The 21530-nt window shown below is 43.6% G+C and overlaps 1 protein-coding gene across 3 annotated transcripts in view; it reads right to left on the bottom strand.

Moving 5' to 3' along the window:
- LOC128749482 (copine-5-like) overlaps window positions 1-21530 on the bottom strand; it is a 79527-nt gene that overhangs the window by 14150 nt on the left and 43847 nt on the right. For all 3 annotated transcript variants that reach the window (XM_053849131.1, XM_053849128.1, XM_053849129.1), the window contains 7 exons: window positions 16254-16317; window positions 12601-12704; window positions 12009-12113; window positions 9882-9923; window positions 9727-9802; window positions 8110-8163; window positions 7362-7423 (listed from right to left, as the gene is read on the bottom strand). In XM_053849131.1, coding sequence (XP_053705106.1) covers window positions 7362-7423; window positions 8110-8163; window positions 9727-9802; window positions 9882-9923; window positions 12009-12113; window positions 12601-12704; window positions 16254-16317 — 507 coding nt within the window. The remainder of the gene's footprint in view (window positions 1-7361; window positions 7424-8109; window positions 8164-9726; window positions 9803-9881; window positions 9924-12008; window positions 12114-12600; window positions 12705-16253; window positions 16318-21530) is intronic.

The following is a 21530-nucleotide window of genomic DNA, read 5'->3' as shown; positions in this document are numbered from 1 at the left end:
CTTCTTTTTTAAATTAGCTTCTGAGGTTTTCCACTCGGTGGATACAGCTCTTTCTGTTTTGGATTCTCCCACAACAACGCTACTGCTCATCTAACACATTAAACTATGTGAAACAAAGGGAGGGTCTGTTGGGATTTGAAGCATTTCACGCTTTAATTATGGCCTAATTTCTTCATGAATCAGAAGAGCAGACTGTACACAATAGAGAATCCGGTGTTTGCCTCTGCCATCATCCATATTTCAGGTCAGCTCTTTAAGACCTAAATGTTGTATTTAACAGGTGTTATATCTTCCTTATTACTGTCAACCTTCAGTCATCCTTACGAAAGTTACAGGGAATGTTTTATTCATGAGCCAGTAATGATAGAAGGAACCTTGAGAAGAATCCTAACTAGCCTCCCTTGGTTTCCTGTGGTTTCCCCGGGGAGGAGGGAAGTGGAGTCTGGATCAAAGCACGTGCTCTTCCATTGTGATTAGAGCAGATTGCTTCCCTGACTTCACTTCCATTGAGAAATCCCCACCAGCTTGGGGTCTCAGATAATGGCAGCTTCCATTCTGGGCGAGCTGAACCCGGATCTTTAATCAGCTATGGGCCGACTGACCCGGCCCACAATAGAGAGTTGTTATAGAGGCATGCTGCTCCAATTTGAGAGCTGATGCTACGCTCGCGACTGAACGTAGTTCTGTGAGAAGCAGGCCAGCGAATAACAGGGCCGACCACACAGGTGCCTGCTTCCTCGATGTGCTGGCTCAGACTGACACACACCACTTTCTCATCGTGTCTGATCAAGCAAACCTGTCAGTTGTTATAATTTAACAGATGATCAGGACATCAAGTATGAGAAACTGGATACTTTTTTAAATTTAAGATGATACAGTAGATCTAAACTTTGAACTGTTCTACATATCTCCAAAACCAAGCGCTCACTCCAGGAATTTTATGATTCAGTTTATCAGCCCAGGTGTTTCTTGCTTGTCTGAGCAGCCTGGTGGTCTCACTGTCAGTGCAACTCACACTGAGTTTTTTAGGAAAAAAACTAAAAAACACTCAGCACTCCCAAAGTAAATTATCGACTAGCTAATATAAAATTGTTTTCCAAAAAAATGGTCAAATAATAAACCAACAAATTGTTATACATCATTGGGAATTATGGAAAATTTTTTTTATATATTTTTCATCACACAGATCATTCAGGAGTTACTGTACTGAGAATGTGCTCAGTGTTTGGGTGATCCGAGTGCAGAGATGCTGGGGACTCCCATAATGAGAGTTATGTGAGCACAAAGTCCCGGTTCACTTCTTTCCGAGGGTATTTGAAGTTTCTACATCGGAGGAAGCTGGAGGAGTCGCGGTAATTTAAAATGTGCATGTCAAATTATGGTGGCAGCAACACAATCTCTAATAAGGAGGGGTCAAGGAATAACAGTTCAGGGGGCACAAGTAATTGGCTACTGTGTTTGTGGGGGTTAAAAAGACCTGGTATCTTGGAGAAAGAAAGGGGAAAGATATTCCACAGTGCTAGCTGGAAAGAAGGTCTATCTGGGTGGAGGACATGGGACAGAGCTGGAATCAGTTAGAGAGATGAATGTCAATCAATTGGATTTTTGAAGACCTCAGCTTACTCTACTTCGAGTCTCAAGGGAACAATCTTGAACTTTCCCTATCAAGGTCACAAGGTCACGTGCACCTGCCAAAAAGGTGGGGAAAATATTAAATTAGTCAGCCATCTAAGGCTCCTTCTTCAGCTATTCTCTGCAAAAGGAAGCTTGGCAAAATGCAACTTCAAAATACAACATGCCAGAAACAAATTTGACTCAGTTGAGTGTTGACAGCTCCAGTTTAGTTTCACTGAATCAAACTCACTTCCCATAGAAGCGTTTGACCCCATAAGCTAACAATAACAAATGAGTCTTCATTTAGCCTTCCGCCTACTTCAACTAAAGTTGGCAGCTCTTGGTCACACGTGTTCCACAGAGGAATCCTGTCTACCTGCTCTTCAATCTGAAACACAAGCAGCATCAAATATAGACTTTTTAGGTCAGTAGAATAACAAAGAGGGCGTTTGGGGTGGACAAGCCGTGAGCGCACCTCTCCACGCTGCAAGGCGAGTTTATTTATGTTGCCTACACACGGGCCCAACATAAATAAATACAGATACTTCACCCAGATATCGACTGCTACTGCGATAGAGCAAGGATTCATTGCAGAGACATTTACTGGCGTGTTTGGATGACCTACTTTAGACTGAGCCAAAGACGATTCTGATGGCTGCACTTTATTTAAGACCTCGTAGAACGTCTCTTCGTATATACAGAGCTGAGCCACTCACATGTCGAACGTGTACTGCGTTGACTATAATGGTGCCGTTTAGACTGCAAGGAAATTCATCTTGAATCCCCAAATTGTCAAACTCTTTCTTGCGAACATCGGCTTGAGTCAGTGGGAGATAAATCATTTTGAGGTCCGCGACTATTTCTTGTGCGAAGCCAAAAAAAAAACTCCAGACTTTTTCAACTTCATCAGTGCCAGATGAGCCGCGGTTAAGTCGAAGCTTCTGAGAGGGTTTGCTAACTCATGGACGTCAGCAAGTAACCGTAATTCAAATGCGCAGCGACATCCTCAGCCACCTATGGATCACTTTCAGTGCACGCTTCAGGGCTTTGGATCCTAAGCCCGTCTTCTATTATGTTGTTGTGCGAAGCGACAACAAACAACAAGACGAATGTGGTGTGGTTGCGGCAGGATCATTAATCATGTCTCTCGCTGGCTCCTGCAACCTTGTTTAGGCTGAGATGAAGAGGTGATTTCAGAGTTGATTGATTGAGGATCAGCAAAAGAGTCGCCGTCAGTTCCGATGAATATATCACCAAGAACTCCAGCGACATGGCGGCTGAGCACCGCGGAGACCTCATGGGGAAGACGACTACAGCCTGAAGTGATGCGCTCTCTTTGGTATCATAAGGTAAGAAGCTAAAGTGATGCATGAGCAGCGTTTGTTGCACTCACACTTGACTGGCATCACAGTAGCTGGAGGTTTGCTCCTCTCCCTGAGCATCTGTCCACTTAGTTCCAAATTGTCTGTGGCTTGATTTAGGCCTTCACTTATTGCTTAGCTTTCTCCTGGTCAGCAGGTTATCAGTTAATTCCGCTTCCACGGCCTTTATCATTTGGAGAGTTCAATCAAAAGAGGTTAAATTAGCACCCTAATGGCGCCCAGTTGGCTCTGAATAATTTACCACGGTGATGTATTCGCACTATCTGACTCCAGAAGAAAACAGCTGCAGTTGTTTGTCTTCTATACTGTTGACCTTTAAAGGCAGAAGACGCAACATCACATCCCTCTTCAGTCACTTGTTTTGCTCAATGATGACTCTGTTTCACAGCACAGCGTTGGACTACAAGTGTCAACAATCTGTTCAAACCAAATTTGAAAGTTATTGGAGCACCACAGTCGCGGCCATCTTTGCTGTGTTGCATGTGCGTTGGCCATCAAATTGCTCTCGACTGTCACCCTAAGGTCTTCTCATTAGAGGCTGTCTTTGTCTCGTGAAACTGACTGATATTGGTTGTATAAATTTTCCGCCATCTTCCCCTGCACAACAAAGCGTTTTTAGATCACTGACGCAGAGCGTAATGAGGGTGAGCAGATGCACAAGACAAATTATGGCATAAAAATGGAAGGAAACAATGACAATAGCTGTGGTGTCTTCCAGCCTTCCATTTTATGATCATTTCTGTGTTCATTTGTCTTATATGAACATTTTTTGTTGCTGGTTTCTAATCCACTTGTTGGAAGATATTGATATCATTCAGTTGTGAAGGTATTAATTCACCCTCCATCAATTCTACCTGGGGAACTTGGCTTTCAATCTCGAATGTTTGGAAAATATCGGTTTGGCAGTTCACCAACCTGCCTTCATTGACATTCTCAGCATGTCCGAACCAATCCACGTCTGTTGTTTGTCATCAGTTTGATACCTGTTTCCCTTAATTCCATGAGGAACGGGGACAGATTTGTTTGAAGGCTGAGCTCGCAAATTATACAGGGAGCGAGAAAAATCTATACAGATTGATGTTGATGCCGCAGCGGTTTGTTGTCGGGGGATTTCAGGGATCTTATTGCAAACATCAAAAGGTGGGTGTCTATTTTTGTCCCTACAGTCCCTGAGCGCAGGTGATTTCTCAGTGTTGTTTTTTTACTTAGTGGATCATCTGTGAGCAATGTGTTGGTGCACGGACAAATAATTGCGCCGTCATTATTTCCTGCTCCCAGTTGGGGAGATCATAAATTTGACAGTGACAGCCCTGTTCTTCTGGATTCACCATAAATCCTTCAAAAGAGACACGAGCGGAATCCTCAAGTGAGTCATCCTCCTGCCTTTTCTACGGAAACAGTAAATCACAGCAACATGGAACCGGCTGCGAAAGGTTTCACTCTGGGAGGCAACTTGCAGGTTTAGAAACACTGTATCCTGCGGCTACACAAACATCTTTTTTGCCTCTCTGAAGTGCTTTGTTTCGGACGACTAGTAAGATTGCTCAACAATAGAAGCAGCACGTCGGCCATTACACACTCAATATCACTGCAGATTTAATTCAGAGGCTGAGAATATGAACTTCTGAGTGGGTCTGCTGGGGAATGTTTGAACCACAGTGACCTTCCTGGCCGGACCTCTGCACTGAAACAGAAGCATGATGAAAAACCAATTCTGTGAGACAAATTACTTTTGCTTACAGACAGATCCACCCTCACAGCTCTGTTTGAATTACTGACGAAATATTTACCTTTTACCTACTATATTCGATGGAACTGGCACTAACAGAGTTTGTAAATTTGACAGTACAATGCAACAGAATGTCTTAACTCAAAGGACAGCAAATATTCCTCCGATCCTCCATTCATAAAGTTGACTGAATTCTGTGAACGTTTAGAGCTATCAGCCACTGCTGGATGGACCAGTAATTCAGTTCCTCATCTGAGAGCCTGTCGTCTTGTTTTTCCAGGGATACAGATAATCTTTCCCATCACGGAGGAGTGGAATTCAGCTCAGGCTGTCGTGCAATCTGTGAGCTTCCCAGTCGAGATTTCATTTTGTCGAATCGCTGCTGACACTAAATTTCAGGACCACAATAAACAGTGATTGTGTAGATATTAAAAATGGAGTTGCATGAATCACTGCAGTGAGGAGTACTCTACGATGCTGTAAACTGTCTGAGCAGGAACTAAACAAACAAGGAGTCAGAGGAATGTCCGTCCATCCTTTTCCAGACACTTCTTCCAGCTATTCCATTACAGGTGCCATCTCAGTTATCGAGGGGTATAGGATGAGCACATACAGGAAAGGTTGCATGTAAACAGGAAAAACCCAACTCAAATGGAAAAAAAGTGACCAGAGTAATATTAAACAAGGTTTACTTTCGCTTTCCATAAATCGACTATGATCTCTGTAGGACTTCAAAACCAATCATGGCCATTAAAAGTAGCAAACGTTTGGTTACGAAAGGCCTGAATTATAGTGATGGGATGACGAGGCTTCATAAAACAGTGTCTTCATTTTCAGCACTCCATAGGTGGCGCTGTTGCTTTAAAAATAACACAAGGCTTCATTGAAATGGTGGCTGAAATCCAAATATTTTAGAAAAGACTCACCTGGTGGGCTCTGAAAATGAGGACACTGTTTCATGAAGCCTCATCAGCCCATCACTACCGAATTCCAACTATGACATGACAACATTGTGTCGAGCTAATAGTCCAATGTTAACCCTTTGGTTATGATCTCTCCTGGAACAATTATTATTTTATTCTATTCATAGTTAACATATCACTGCAATTCCATTCTTTTGCGTTTGTGTCAGAATTGAGAAAAGTTTTCAGTCCCTCCCAGTGAAAAACTGCTGCCAGGATTTAAGCGAGCCAAAAACAGATGTGGAGGTAATTTGAAGTCTTCCATCTTTGACGTCCCCAGAGTGTTACAAAAACACACGCAGGCATTATTCCGCAGCTTTCAGGCATTGTTCAGCGTCTGAACCGAAAAGATGAAGTGTCTGTGCTGAACTTTATTCCCTGTTCTGGCTGATTAACAGTCAGAGCTCGACTCCTGGAACAGCAGCGAAGCTTAAAACATACATACCAGCTCTAATGTCAGCGGGATGTGCTCTGTTCTTTGCAAAGTCAAAATCAGGACGAATTTAAAAATGTGCCTGTTGTCGTACCGCCAGGAACGGTCGCAGACGGATGAAGTTATGATGAACCTCTCTGGAGCTCCACAGACTGGAAGGCGACAGCAACTTTTTTATGGCGATTATTAGATGCTGCTACGGCTCCTGAGTGTGCTGGTGACAATGGAGACGGTAGGGGGGAGAGTAGGGGTGAGGCAACGTGAGGACAGATCTGGGACAGTCGGCCGTCACCAGCAGCAGTAAAGCAGGGCAGCCACTGATGCACAGAGGACTGGATCCATGTGTGATGGCTTGTCTGCTCTTAATTAAGCTCTGAAAACTTCTCCATATTTTATCATCACCACCCGGCAGATAAGAGTGAATGTGCTTATGCTGCATTGAAGGCAGCTCAAAGATCGTCATCTTTATTCTCCGCCATTCGTCACAACAGCGTTGTGTTGAGAGCAAAAAAATAGTCACAGAAGAAATTCAATAAAGTCATTTCTCCTCGCGCCGCCTGCAGCGAGTCAGTGCTGCTCACCGAGCTGCTCAGAACAGTTTATCATTATTTCTAACAGCAGTCAACCAAGCCACCGTGAAGTTTGGAGACACATTTATTTATCTTTGCTCCGTGCAACTATCTTCCGTCCTAAATTATTGCATCTTTAACTCAATTTATTCGCTGCGTGAAGAGCTGAGGCTTGATGAACGTGATGACTCTCTCATTATTTGCTTTTACTGTCATTTCATTGTCCTATTTTAGATGGAGCCTTTTTAAGCTCCACACAGAAAGTTTTGGAAGATGAAAATGTAATGTCGAGTCTGTATTCCATGAGTGAGAGTGAGAACATTGTGATCAAACAGCTAACCACGTGATGTGACTAGACCTTCTCCTCCTTTTATATCAGGGGTTGCCACAGCTATCCGCCAACTTCGCCTTTCTCAAGCACATTTTTCTCTTTTATCCACGGTAAATCTCATTGATGTGTTCCTCTCCTTTATCATTCTTCGTCCGACATTGTCCCTTTGGCCTCCCTTACATTGTCTCCATTCTGAGCCTAAGAATCTTTATCTATCTGAAAGTCTCCAACCATCATGGCGTCTCTCACTTCCTTTCTCGCTACTACAGCGACTTCAACAACCACTCCCTAAACTATCTTCAGGTGCACTCGTGAGGAGAGATGTCACACTTGTCACTCACCCGCCCTTGATGTAGTCCAGGAACGTGTGCTCCGACTCCACGTTGAATGACAACAAGGACACCTGAGGGAGGAAACACCGGCTGATTATCTCATTTGGTCATCGAGGTGAGCATATCTACACATCCACACATTATACGCTGACCTCCGAGCTGGCCGCCCACAAAGTGACTCATCCATGTCGAATGATTCTACAGCAGCAGATTAGTGCGGCGAGAGGACGGAGGGATAGATGGGATGGAGAAGCGGCCCGAGATTTTAATTAGAGTCACCGCAAACAGAAGCGGCCGCCAAAGCAAACGGCGGTAACCAAGCCGCTCGAGTAAACATTTGTTTTTTTGGCTCTTCTACTCGTGGTGGGAGCCAGGGTTCGAACAACAGGGCACATCTGTCCCTGTCCAATGGCGAACCCGGCTTCTATTGCTTTAGATCAGAATGAAACTGGTTCAAACGCAGAAGCAAAGTGTAAAATCACATGAAAAACAGGACAAACTGATATTTGAAAGTAAAACAGTGATGGGTTGTTTACAATGATGAACACCGTGCTAACATGTTTGCTGTCGTTCGGCAACGTCAGAAATGTCCATGTCAGCGTTTCATACTAAGTAAGTGTGCGGCAGAAACCTTGAAAAGTGAATATGAAGCACTGATATTACTGAATCAAATCCATCCAGAAAAAGCATCCAAGTGAATACAAACCAGCCCTCGGCACTGAGGGAGCACTTTTCTTATCTCAGGACCCGGACTTACCGTCCCAGAGTTGATATATCGCTTTTTCTTTAGCTTCTTCTTGGCATTCATCACCTAGCAGGGGAAAAAGAACCATAGGGATAATGTAAACGTGCAGCACAATTCTTCTCATGCAGCCGAGCACCGGTAATAAATGTATCATTCACGTCCTACACTGCGCCTGTGAGGTTAATGGAGCAGAGCAACATGATCCCATATCGGTGGGAACCAGATAACGTTGATCACTGAGGATATTCAGGGAGCTCCATAATGTCATGTAAATACATACAGCGGTATCGTGGTTTGGACAGATTTGCATTCATGTTTCGGAATTCTGGTGGAAAAGTGTGTGTGGTATCATGGCGGAACGTCTGCGAGGGCCTGTGTTTGCTCTTTTCATTTCAAATTAAATATCTCTCCAGGGAAGCTGCCGCAGTTGTAATCACATAGTCTCCTTCAGATGACTTGATAGCCTTTTTAATTAAAGTTAGTTTTAGGTCACACAGATTCACACTTTAATCTCACCCTGAAATGAGGCTTTAAAAATACTGACTTGAGATTGTGAGGCGAGGAGACATGGACAAGAGTTTGCAGATGAATTCTAACTTCTTAGACCCATTATAACAGTCGAAATATGAAGAAATCATCGACGCTGAAGCAGCCAGCAGGTCTTGTGTTTGGAGCCATGGTGGGTTTTGGAGATGATGTCTGGACTTGTCACAGAGCCTCGCCTCCAGAGTCTGCTGCTTATTTGGTATGATTTCAGCGACTTGTATGGCAAGCTCTTCTCACGCCAGACACACTAGCATCACAAACCAGCAACCACGTTCATGTTATGTCACATCCCCCAGAACTTGCATCTTCAGACCCAATCAGAGTCTCAACTTGTTCACTTTTAATGAGCACTTGGAAACTTATCTAAGATCAGTGACCTGGACCGGTGGAAAGAAACCCTTTTTTAAATTTCATTTTAAGACGGTGCGGTGAAGGGTAATAGAGGCAGATCTAACTGCCGTGTCAGCAGAGTTAAAGGGCGACCCTGAGTGCAGCTCAATCATCCGTCCCATCTCCGTCTTCCCCGGCCCTGATCTTTCCTTAAACGTCCTCTAAGAGCAACTGAGGGCCACATATGACACGGAGAGTGTTTTAATGAGCGGCGTCAGATCGGCCAGTAGGACCCCTCCCCAAAACAACTTCAGAAGCTCTTTGAATTTGTATGCTGAGCGCAGCAACTCTTCATCTGCTCTGGCGCTCCACTTAACCTCACCGCCGCTCACAGTAGACGGGGCAAGTGGGGACGGAGAGGGCGAGTTAATTTTAAACACCCACCACTCCGTTCAAACTGCAGAAGGCCCGCAGACTCTTCTCATTATAGCTCGGATAACTTGACCTTGATGAAGCTAAGTGTGCATTGATCTGCTCTGGAATCAAGAGGGCTCCTCACCTCGCCCTCAGACATCAGAGCAGATGTGAATAATAATCCCACCCAACGTTTCTCTGTCAAATACGAGGGCACAACTGCTCAATGTTGTCTTAAACACAGCTGGAAAGACCCTTGTAACCACATGAAAGTGGGGTTTAAATTAATACTGCAGCTGCTTCTCTAAACTCTAAGCTGTCAACGTTACAACAACTCACCTCGTAAACGTTTAACTGGTTATGTCCTCGACACAGCTCCTTGTAGCTGGTTGTGAATTCGCCGATGAAATCGTGGCTGGCGAGGAAGCAGATAAAGAGCCATGAAAATGACATTATTAGGATCCACCTTATGGGATTGAGTTTGTTTGCATTACCTTCCATCTCTGTCCCAGTCGTAAATTTCCACTTTGATTGTTCTGCAGTGAAACAAAGAGTAGTTTGATATTAGAGTGAATATTAGAACGTACAGACTGTTCCTGTAACTAGAGTCACTATCAGTCATAAAGGACTTTTCTCTGGCAGAGATTTTTTTTTTTATTAAATTACAATTTAAAATACATAATTCATACGTCAGAGTCCCAGTTGGATTGTAACCAGGCTGATCCAAGCACCTGTTGAAAGTTTTACAAGCTTGTTCCAGAACAGAAGTTTCTCTCACAGCGCTCTGCTCAAGATTTCAGCACCTCGGACAGCTCCCGCGGTCTCATCCTGTAAATGACAGCGCTCTCTTCGCTCCGAGGCTCGTCATGAAGTTAAACAAGATAATGAAACTTTCCTCATTACGAGAATTCGATATCGCTTCTTTTCCACTCAATCTCGTTGATGGCGACAGCGTTCATCATTTTAATGATCTGTTTAAATGTTGGCCGAAAGTTACATCAAAGGTTCTGAAGGGCAACTGTTGGCCAGATACATGAAATGAAGACCACTGACTGGAGTATGGCTCCTCTCCACTGATCTCCCCCGAACACAGCTGCACCAGTCGGTCACAGACGACTGGCGAATGTCTAATGTGCTCTGACGTCGGAGCGCCGCTGTGGCGGATAATTCCCAACTGATCCGTCAGTCAACTTCAATTTGCTCTAATGCCCAATTTGCTTTTGCTGATCGGGTCAGGAGCAGCACGATGACTCAAAGCAACTCACCCCAGCAGAAATGGAAGGTTCAGCCTTCAGATCAGTTCCAGCACTGATCTTGCAGTTGCTGCATGTTTGAGTGCAAATAAAGAGATCTGACGGATTTGGGATCTAACAGGAGACATTGAGATGATGTCGGTGTGTATAGAGATCACTTGTACTTGGCGCACACATGGGAACGGCTGCGGTCAATTTGCCACCCGTAGCAGATTTAGTCCAGGCTGTCACAGTCTGGTAATGGCGGTGGAGGTTTGGTAGTGGACGCTTAGTTGACGTTTTGAGTCCTATTGGTTGGGTAAACTAAACATATCAAACAAGTCGACGTTTTAGGAGTGACTGTTGTACTGGTAGTTCAATAACTTGTCGGGGGTTTCGTATATTGTATAACATCGTATTTCGTATAACAACCAAATTTGTAGCATTTAAACACAAATTGTTCAACCAGGGTCGGTGACTTAAATGTAATATGGTTGTTTTGGTACTGACACACACGCTTTGACATATATGTAGTGACAGGGCTTGCTGTAGTAGAGTAGGCATGGTTTAGAAAAATACATCGCAAAAGTGGAATAGTACTACTCTTATTCATTGTCATTGAAATTTTAGCTGCAGAACTGTTTGTACTTTGACAGTAGCTGTGTTGCCATCCATTGCAGTTCTCATGGACGTTCCTGTTGCAGTACTAGTGCAGGTATTTTAGGTGGAAGGATTGAAAGACTTACAATAAGACAGCAAGTAACGGTATGTGATAGTAGCAATAAGAGCAGCAGTTGTGCAGTAGTAGTAGTAGTAGTAGAGGTGGTGGTATTAGTAGCAGTGGCAGAAGCATAAAATCTGTGACTTTGGCAGTGGAAGCCTCGCAGGGAATCAGAAGTCCTTCATGCCAGCGCTCCATCTGTCTGACCCAATTAGCCTGAGTGAACAGGTGAGATGAGCAGGGCCGGAGTTAAGAACCTCTTTTGACACCCAGCGTGGTGTCGAGGGCAGAAACTGACATGTACCTTGACCATTTCTTCTGCTTTCAAGTGAGAGCTCACACACTCCTCCCAGCTGCTGCTCCTGTCAGGCTCTATAGAAGGCCTCATTCTTCCTCCCACTCTCTTTCCTTTATTGTCTTTTGTTTTCACGCCAGCCTCCTCGAGTTTCCCCTGGAGGTCATTTGCTTGGGTAGACATTTGAATAAGATAGAAGTACATAGAGCCGGAGCATTGAATGTGAAGCGTTCCTGTGAGCAAATCAATACATGGCGAAGGCAGCAGAGTCGAAAACGATTGTCTGAGTACCAGATAAAGGAGGTGAAGAAAAATCTATCTAGACTGAAAGCTTCAGGACGCAGAGATCGACATGTCCCAGTGCGAGTCCTACCTGTCGTAGTCGCCATTGCAGAGTGCCCGCACGGGGATGGAGAAGGGCTGCCAGATCGGGTTGAGGGTGTTCTTCACCACCTCAGTCTTGTGGCAGATGGTGAACCTGGAGGTCCAGGTCAGGAGAGATTTGAAATGCTAAATCTGAGAGAGAGATTTCCTCAACATGGGATCGTGTCGGCTGAACTCATCCATATGGATGCAAACCTGCTACGCTGCCGTTCAGATCCGGGCTTCGGTCAAATGCAGTGAACTGGATAACCAAGTTTTTTTCAACTACATATTACTATGCAATAGCGAATAAGGTCGTCGTAACACCAGAATCATGAGTCAAGTAGTGTTATAAACTATATTAGTGATTTTAGTCGTAGCCTACTACACAAAACGCCTGAGTAGTAAAACTGGCCACTCTCGTAATTTGAGCTCCAATAGTTTAGCATTGGTTATGTGGTACAAGTAGTGGAAATAGTATAGATAATAGTTCATGTACACACAGGAAAAGTGGTGCTAGATTGTGATAGAAAAGATGTGTATGTGAGATAAATGTTTAGAAACAGGTCGCTGCTTCATTTACAAGCCAAAACCACACTCACGTTCTGTCCTCGTTGCTCCTGTAGAAGACCATGAAGGGGTCCGACTTTCCAAAGAAGTCTTTCTTATCCAATTTGTTGGCGCAGAACTGCATTGTGGCGTAATCCTGAAGACAAAGAAAAGAGCACAGAGGACTCAGAGGAGAAATGGGACGACAAAGTAAACGAGGACACAATAAATCCCCGCCGGTGTTTGCCTAATATGTTTGTGCCTGCAAACACCGCGCCAGGAAACAGACTTTTTATCGAGGAAGAGAGGTCGGCCGACGGTCCCTGAATGCATCATCTCACATCCACATGAGGGATGGAGATTCGAAAACACCTGAAAATAGAGCCATTTGATGACAGGCAAATTATCGGGCGACACGAACGGATCTATGGTGAATGAAGGAGGAAGAGAGTCGCTGAGCTGCTAATGAGGGATTGTAAAGTCTGTTATTACTATAATTACACTCATTCAGGAGACATGTGAACATATGCTACCATTATAAGTACAATGCTCGTGCCACGTGTTCTCAGGTTTATTCAAGGCCATTTTTGACAGAGAGCAAAAAGCTCATCTTCTGAAGAAAAGAAACATTGAAAATAGAATACAACATGTCTTTTTTAAGAGCAATTTACATATGTAACTTCTTTCTTTCTTGTTCTTCTTTTTCCCACATTCAATTTGCAAATATTTATAGAATTATATTGAAAGTGTATTTCCTTCTTTAGTTCAAACTACATCAGTACACATCAGTTGATCTATTATCATGAATATTTCTATTTATTTATTTAATTTGTATAACCACAAAAATGTGTTTTCCCCATAAATATTCACTAGAAATGTACATTTAAATACCATAAGCACAATATTAAATTGTATGTTGATTGTACTGCAAATGTTTGATACAAAGGTTGACAAACTAGAAAATTAAAAAAAAAATTACTATTTATATGCTATATGTACAGTATTTTAAAAAACACAGTTTACAACCTTAGTTGTTAAAAAACCCCATGGTGCTTGATGAATGATTTTTACCTCAAATCTGCCTTTTTGGTTCTCTGTTTTCGGCTCATCATTTGTACGACTCCATCAAGTGATTCAATTTCATCTTGATACTGTTCTAGAGTCTGACTCATTGACAGTCACATGGTTAGAGTCACCTTGTTTGAGCCCATCTCTCCTGTGGACAGAATTGTTCTGTGTTTCTGCTCTTCACAACCTTCATCGCTCAAATATCAATTCATGTAGGATGCAGTGAAAGTGAGCCCTTCACTTCAGAGGAGCATTTGGCTGAATCACTGCTCATGAAAGATTCTGTTGCAGCTGTACAACTGAGACAGATAAAAGAGCTGTTTGTGTGATGATATTCTCTCAGGAATTTGGGGTTTAAAAGAGCAGCTAGTGGATGTGAATCGGTGCCGAGCTTCTAACAATTCCCTCCGACCCACATCTGCAGGACACGCTTTCCCTGTGACCTTCTCCCACTGACCTCCTTCACACCACTTCCTGCATCAAAGATGTTTCCGGGAGCCACAACAGAGCCCTGAGGTTCTCCACAGTTGCGGACCAGATATTGATCAGACATTGAACAACAACATGATGAAACAGTGAGGCACCTTCCTCAGCCTCAAACCTCGCTGCAGTGTTTCCTATTAAAATGTGAAAGAGGAAGAACATTTATTTCTGCAGCAGAGGCTTCCAGATCACCGGGGGAATCTGGGGAGCAATTTATACACTCCCTCCAGATTCTAGTTATTTTTTATCACTCGGAGTCAGCGGGGTTGCAGCGCAAACATTTTCACCGGAGGAGCACACCAACAGGAACACCATCTTGCTGCTCACGATCAAAATAAACTAATGGAACAAGCAACTAATGTTCCCTTAAGACTTCAACTTCATCAGCGCTCCCTTCTAGAAGCTCAGATCTCACATCTGAGGCACTGTGGTGCGCAGTCCAATCTCAAACTTCCCATATCAGCTGAACTGTTATCAGTAGAATGTTCCCAGTCAGGGTCGGAGAAAAAAAAAAAACGGATGATTCACACTTGCTGACTGGAAACGAATCTTTTGTTCCACACAGTGAACCAAATACACGACACACTTGAACACATGGTCATCATTCTCATGTTTAGTGACTCACTATATTAAAAAACAAGTAGTTTGAGAGACTCAATTTTGTGTTTGGAGAGTCATTTTCAGCGACTCATTGTTTTCAGTCACTTGTGATTCTCAGAGTTTCTGTTGCCATTTGTTGGACTGCTTGTTGTACTCACACTTGTGTTTGACAAGCCATCGTTTGCTCATTCTTTGAGTCAATCCCACAAGGTTTGACCAAGTCATTTCTCTTTCCTGCTTTGCCCTCTGGCTCAGCTCTTTAACTGTGCCATGACGCAACACTGCCATTTGACAAGTCACACTCAAACACTCGAGAGTGGATGTGCACATCTGCAGCTGCAGACAAAAATCACTAAAACCAGCTCTCCAGTCCTGGAGGGCTGTCTGAAGTACTGGCTGCGCAAGCCGGTGTAAACAGAGGCGGGCAGCAGCGACATGGCGGGTCTTTGTCTCTGTAATTGAGACTAGAAAAAAGGAAATAATCGTTTGCACCGGGATTGCTGAATCTGTCATTTGCATTTATATTACAAAAGCGGCGCTTGGAGTGCTTCTCTGCAGTGCTTATGGCGACTCCCCTCACTGCAGACCAACACACCTGATGACTCACAGATGACCGTGAGCACCTGAATGCAGCGTGAACATCCACTCCTGGTACGATGGTGGTTTGAATATCGGCAGCAGCATTCACATCACTGTCACACACAGCAGCACAGACCTTCTCCACAAAACATCCGCAAAAAAAAATCCCTGATGATTTGACTCTGACTAGGACTTGCATGTTATAAAACATTCATGCGGTGGATGCCGCTCTCTCACGAGTTTATAGAGGCCGGTTGTTCGTCTAATAACTCGCCCTGCATCCTCCCGCCTCACTGGCAGCAGTTAAATACCATTATTTATGATTTTATTTGGCCTTGTGGAGTGGATGAATATAACAAGACGAAGGTTATGATTGGAATAAACAATGGCCACTTCACAGCATGCAACGTCTCCGTGTAAACAATCCCCTGGCGACGTGGAAGGACTGCAAAGTGACAAGTTTCAGCCTGCTGGTTTTAATAGACACATTTAGAATGTGAAACATCTCAAGAGTGGTGCATCTAAAAGAGATCTTTGTAAACACTCATTATCCAGTACAAAAGAAGTAAAGTGCTGGAGTTCACACACAAGTGTTATTATTCTGTGTCTAAGAAGACTCTCAGAAAAAGGACAAAAAAGAAAACACAGAGTTCAAAGGCGACGATTCATGATGGAGGTTCACATTAGCAGTACCAATTAAAGCTGTCAAAGACACACTTAAAACTTCAGACAAGATGGAAGGTAATAGTGGGAAAACAAAGAGTGCAGCATGAGCACATGCAGAGAACGTTTTAGGATAACAAAGGTTTAAATCTCCTCAAGCACAGTCACTTGCTCTGCTTGCAACCCATCATGAAATCATTTCCAATTCAATAATGTGAAGCGATCCTATTATAGCGCCGCAACACATGGGTCAACACGGACCTCGTACATTGACAGTGCGCAAGAACGTCAAATAAGAGGGCGAACAACTTACTCGACAGTTCCCCAGCTCCTCCGCTGACAAGATGATGGTTCCACATTTCTTCCCTGGAATCCCTCTGTTGAAAAGAAACAGGTGTCACTTTCTACTGTTTATAAAACAGACATCTGGATGCCAAAGATTCAATTCTGTAACACCAACTTTCTATCAGAGCTCCTTGCTAAAATCCTTGAGCAAGGTTGTCAGCAATCACCTCCACATTTTCTCTCAGTCAATATGTGCTGCAGAGGAGCACATAAATGGATATTAAGACCATCGCTAATAGTGTGCATGTCCTTAGAAAGACCACATCCCCACGCTTGTTTGAGTCAACCTTCGTCGACTGCAGCCTCTGTTCTGCGTCAGTCTGCTTTACATATAATTCAGGTTTATTTTAAGGTGACAGCAACAAGAAAGTCGACTGACAGTTCGACAGCTCCAGAAAGAACATTGCGTGTTGCTCTTTTAAAACCAGCGAGGAATAATGTTGTGAAGCATTTCCGATTCCTCTGTGCTGGACGACTCATTATCATTCACCAGGAGCGTTTGACTTCATCCTTCCAAAATAATCCGGCACAGAACTGCCCCTGATCCTTTGCTAAATACTGCACCGCTGTGTTTCTTCAAGCAGAAAAAGCAAAATTGAACCCAATCTCTCAAGCCCTGTGAAGGTGAGGGAACAGTTCACCCGATACGAAGCAACACGACACATCTCCTCTCAGATCACACGGTGACACTCCAGCAGCCACTCTGCAGTCGTCACGACAGATACAGAAGGAAATTACAAAAGATTCCTGTGGTGGCCTCGCAGAGCCGGAGCTGTTAGAAGGTCAGACGTGCTGGAGATCAAGCAAGGAGCCGACTGGTTACTTTACTGCTAAGTGGGGGTCCGAGCTGGAGGCAGCTTACATTATTTACAAAGATAATCAAAAGCGCAAATCTTCACCGGCTGGACCTGCGGCACACAGGGCTCCCCACTCTTATCTATCCAAGCAGGAAGCAGTTTTCCACAGGGATACGGTTTCCCCATTTCTTGTCTGTCTTCAGGAATCATGTACACTGAAGTTAAGCCCTTTCTTTTACAAGCTTATTGAGGAGAAACAGCGAGGGTCCAAAGACTCTTCAAGTCTTCATATGCACAAGTCTGCTAAAACTTAGGATTGTTTCTCATATGGCTCTTGTAATTTCCCTTTTGTGCTGCTGGTTTTGGGGAGTAAGAAAATGTCGATTCGCTCAAAAATCGTGATACAAAATGCGTGTTATTGTATCAATATTTTTGCGAGAGATATCGCAATACTTGATCGTATGATATTGTCTTGATTTTTTAAGTCGGCTTTATCAATATTTACAAGATAGATATTTGGAAATGCTGCTGCCTTTCTTTCATACAAACATTTTCTTTTGTATGCTGTATGTATTTTGTTGATTAAGGGTGCTATTTGTTCCTCTGTTGGAGTACGAAATTTAACTGAAATTCGGAGTGACATAACAGTAAACTTGTTTTTATGCATATCATATTGTCCTGCATTATCCAATTTTCCCCCCTTAAAATGATGACAACATATTGTTGAAACAGTATCGCAATATATTGCAATGTATCGTATCGCTGCTGTATCGCGATACCAACACAGTATCGCAAGATCCCTGCCAATACACAGTCTGACTAGAAGTCATTTCGACATGCACTGATCCAATACCTTTTTTCGAGAGAAGATCCCGAGCACTATGAAGAGATAGCTTCACCACGAATTTCCAGAAAACCAGTTCTCATTCAAGCTCTAAACATGCAACAGTTACGTCAAAGAGTGGGGACCAACTGTCGTCCACTTCAGATGACAACAGAGTCAACCTCAAGGTGAATGACATCCCTGAATTATTGAAGTCTCAATCCCAGCACTGTTGACACTTTAACAAGCCAGTAAACCAGCAGGAGCCCAGTAAACCCAGTCCTGATGTCAAGTGGTCCAGTTCAGGGCACAACGGCGACCAATATTTCTTTCAATCAGCGAAATTGGTTTTGCTGTAAACTGCCGGGGCGAGAGCAGGAGGAGGAGCTGGTCTATTAAATGAGCTCTGAATTATTTAGGGACCCTTGGATTCCTGCAGCTACTCCCTTGATTCTTGCTGCAAATATTACTGAATTCGGTTTAAAAAGAATAGAAGCCTTTTAATTTAAATAGAAAAGCAAGAGACTGGAGGCGAGAAGTAGAGCACTGATATGAAGCTGTGTTTTCATCACTAACTCCAACTCGCAGTCACAGAAATGACACGCTCCATTTTATTCAGTCGGGAAAACGTGCTACTGTATGTTTTCAGTTGAGCTTTCACCTGTTTTCTCCTCACATCATTTCCCTTGATTCGTTTTCATTCATATTTTATACTTTTGTTAATGTCCAACATAGCATGATGTAACCTCAGGATACTCCAGCATTCAATATTTTCAGTTATATATTTTGATCTCATTTTTCCTCACAATTTTGCTGCTTCTACAGTGTAATATTGTGTTTCAACAATGCAGTAAAAGCCACTATATTTTTTTAATTGCAAAAAAAACGTCCAGTATCTTATCCTCAGCAGACAGGAATGCTTCACCTTCCATGAAATCTTTTCCAACTCGATTTAACTGTTGTTTAGATCGTACAAAAACTCTTTCTGTTGCTTGTATTTTGGAAGTATAATTAGAAGGAAGTGCCGAACTGCACTTTGTTAATTCTGCTCTGATGGATAAAAGCGAAAAAGAAGACAAGGCCACAAGAGGGATTAGCTAAGAGAGTGATGTCCCACTCTTTCTTCTTGTTAGCGATTTGTATGAGTTTTACTTTAATGCCTAAATGGCGCCTAAATGCGGAGACAGCTTCCTCATTTGTCTGGAGAGTTTTGTAGTCGTACGCTGAATTATGATTCCTCATGTCCTATTGTTGATCCGCGTCTGATTTCTACTGATACCAGCAGTGTTACATCAAGAGGATTTATTTCCACCGTGGGAAAAGTCTTGATGATGAAACTGGGGGTAACAGTGACTCTCCTCTACCTGCCTGGAACAAAAGCAGCTGAGAGGCACAGACGTGCTTTTTATTTTTTAAACAAAACGTGACATGTCTGTACGTCTGCGTTGTAAAAAGAGCTTGAACAGAGGAATACGTGTTTCCCATTAGCATCCAGCTAACGTCCAAATCAGAGTACAAAGGTGACTTCATCCCGGCCTCGTCTCACCCGTCATAACTCCACTGAAGATAATGGCTGCTCCTGCTGCTGTCCTCAAGTTAATGTTGCTGCAATGTCATTACAGCACGATTGTGTTACGACATGACCATTAAAATCATCACCAAACCAGCAATGGCTTGTGAGTACGTCAGTGCAGTTTCTGATTTGAATTTCTGCTGCTCTTTTCCAACTCTCGTCCAAGTTTTGAATCATCCCAGGGTTTTGGTGTTTTCTATCCCTCCAAAGGAAAGCAACTAAAGAGTTTAAATGTGAAGTGGAGGGGATGAAGATCAGCTGGTCTGCGGTCATTGTTGCGTGGGAAATACGACGGAATGAGCCATGGCTTTGAGCATGGAGTCAGCCGAGCGATGGAGAGAATGAGAGGTGAGGCAGTAGGAACACCATCTCTCTACTCCACTGGAGTCATGAGCAACAGACACAAGTGGGCAGAGCGACTTTTCCTTTTACAACACTCATTCATTCATACGTTTTGCGAAGTCAAGTTGGCCTAAAATTAAGGCAGGGACTTTAACGCTGTAATATTGAATAATAAATGAAAAAAAAGAAGCAAATTCATTGCATATAAACGCTTTGCTATGCTTTACAATAAGAACAGAACACAGTTATGTAAAGTGCATCCTTCCATCTGCTTCTGAAGCAAGTCTTGTTAACATGCAGAGCAGGACTCTTCCGGCGATGCACTGGCTGAACTGCGAGGGTCGATCGCAGCCGAGTCTCACTCGTGGTAGTATCGAACCAGAAGCTTATTGAAACAGTTCAAATCCAACACTAATGTGCCTAAGGACCCACTAACCTGACTGATCCTCCTCGCCTCAGCACGTAATGGATGTCGGCGAGGATAATGATCGCTCTGATGCAGTTTGATTGTTGACTGCAGGCAGAAATATCAATCACGACGACAACAAGTGAGACTGGTATTATGACGGCCGAAAAAACAGACTACTTGCCTGAAGGTGCAGGCTCCACGTCAACATTAAAATATTATGCAAACACGACCAAAGCCCACCATGCACTTGTAATTGAGTTCATCTGGATGAGAACTTGAATATGCTGGAGTCCGGCTGTAAATAAACCCATTCATCAAAATAAACCCGACCAGGGGAGGAGGTTCTGACACCTCAATAAAGCCAGTTGAAGTGGGACTTTTAGAATTGTGTTTTGATGGGGTGCCGCTGCTCAGGCATGACTGATGACGGAGGGTTATTATCCGTGACGTTGGCGCTTCAACTGAGAGATTAATGCGATTTAATAAAATCATTAAATCACTGGGGTAATGGCGCTCAGGCAGGAAAGGTTTCAGTCCAACCTTTCACGTCGTGTTTGATCACAACCTCGCCAGCCGAAGGAGGAAATTGAGATGTATAATGCACGAGTACAGGAAGAGCAGGTCGGCATTGCCTCAAGCTAGATTTGAACCCGAGGTGGCAGCGCTTGACGCCCGTCCACCGTGCAGAACTGGCCTTGTCGAGTAGCTGTTTGCAAGAATTAAGCGTTATCAGTGTGCCGTGTCCCATTAACTGTGATCAGAGAAGACTGCACCGAGGAAACAAACAAGAAGAGACAAAACCCAAGCTGAGAAAGATCTGGACGTCCCTCAGATCCGCAGAAGCTCGGCCACAGCTGTCCTGTTCTGTGTTTGATCAACTGAGAGGAAGAAGATCAAGCAGCATATTTCAGCCTCACTACAATTACCAGGTTTCTGCTCTCTTCTCCACTCCACAGAGCCAAACCCAACGCCAGAGCTCAGTGAGGGTGACATATTCTATCATAGATATTCCGCCTGCGAGTGTAATTTCCTATCTCAGGGCAGTTGCTGCCGTCAAACAGTGATTCACAAAGCCTGGGCGCCTCCGTGGGCCACCAGTGTGGGCGCAGGTTGCTGAGATTAGAACCCAAATGGGGAGAAGAAAGCAATTGTTGATGCCGCTCACATTGGGTCATTAGGATGAGGAATGGTCGTGATATTTAACAACGCTGCGACGTGTCACACATACAAGATCAGAGGGTAGGGGATCTACTCAACCAAAGAAGCTTGAGAATTTAAAAAAAAGGAATTAAATTTATCAC

The sequence above is a fragment of the Synchiropus splendidus genome, chromosome 18 (genome assembly GCF_027744825.2).
Source record: "Synchiropus splendidus isolate RoL2022-P1 chromosome 18, RoL_Sspl_1.0, whole genome shotgun sequence".
Classification (NCBI taxonomy): Eukaryota; Metazoa; Chordata; class Actinopteri; order Syngnathiformes; family Callionymidae; genus Synchiropus; species Synchiropus splendidus.
The sequence above is the reverse complement of the archived record's forward strand: the minus strand, read 5'-3'. Positions and strand labels throughout refer to the sequence as shown.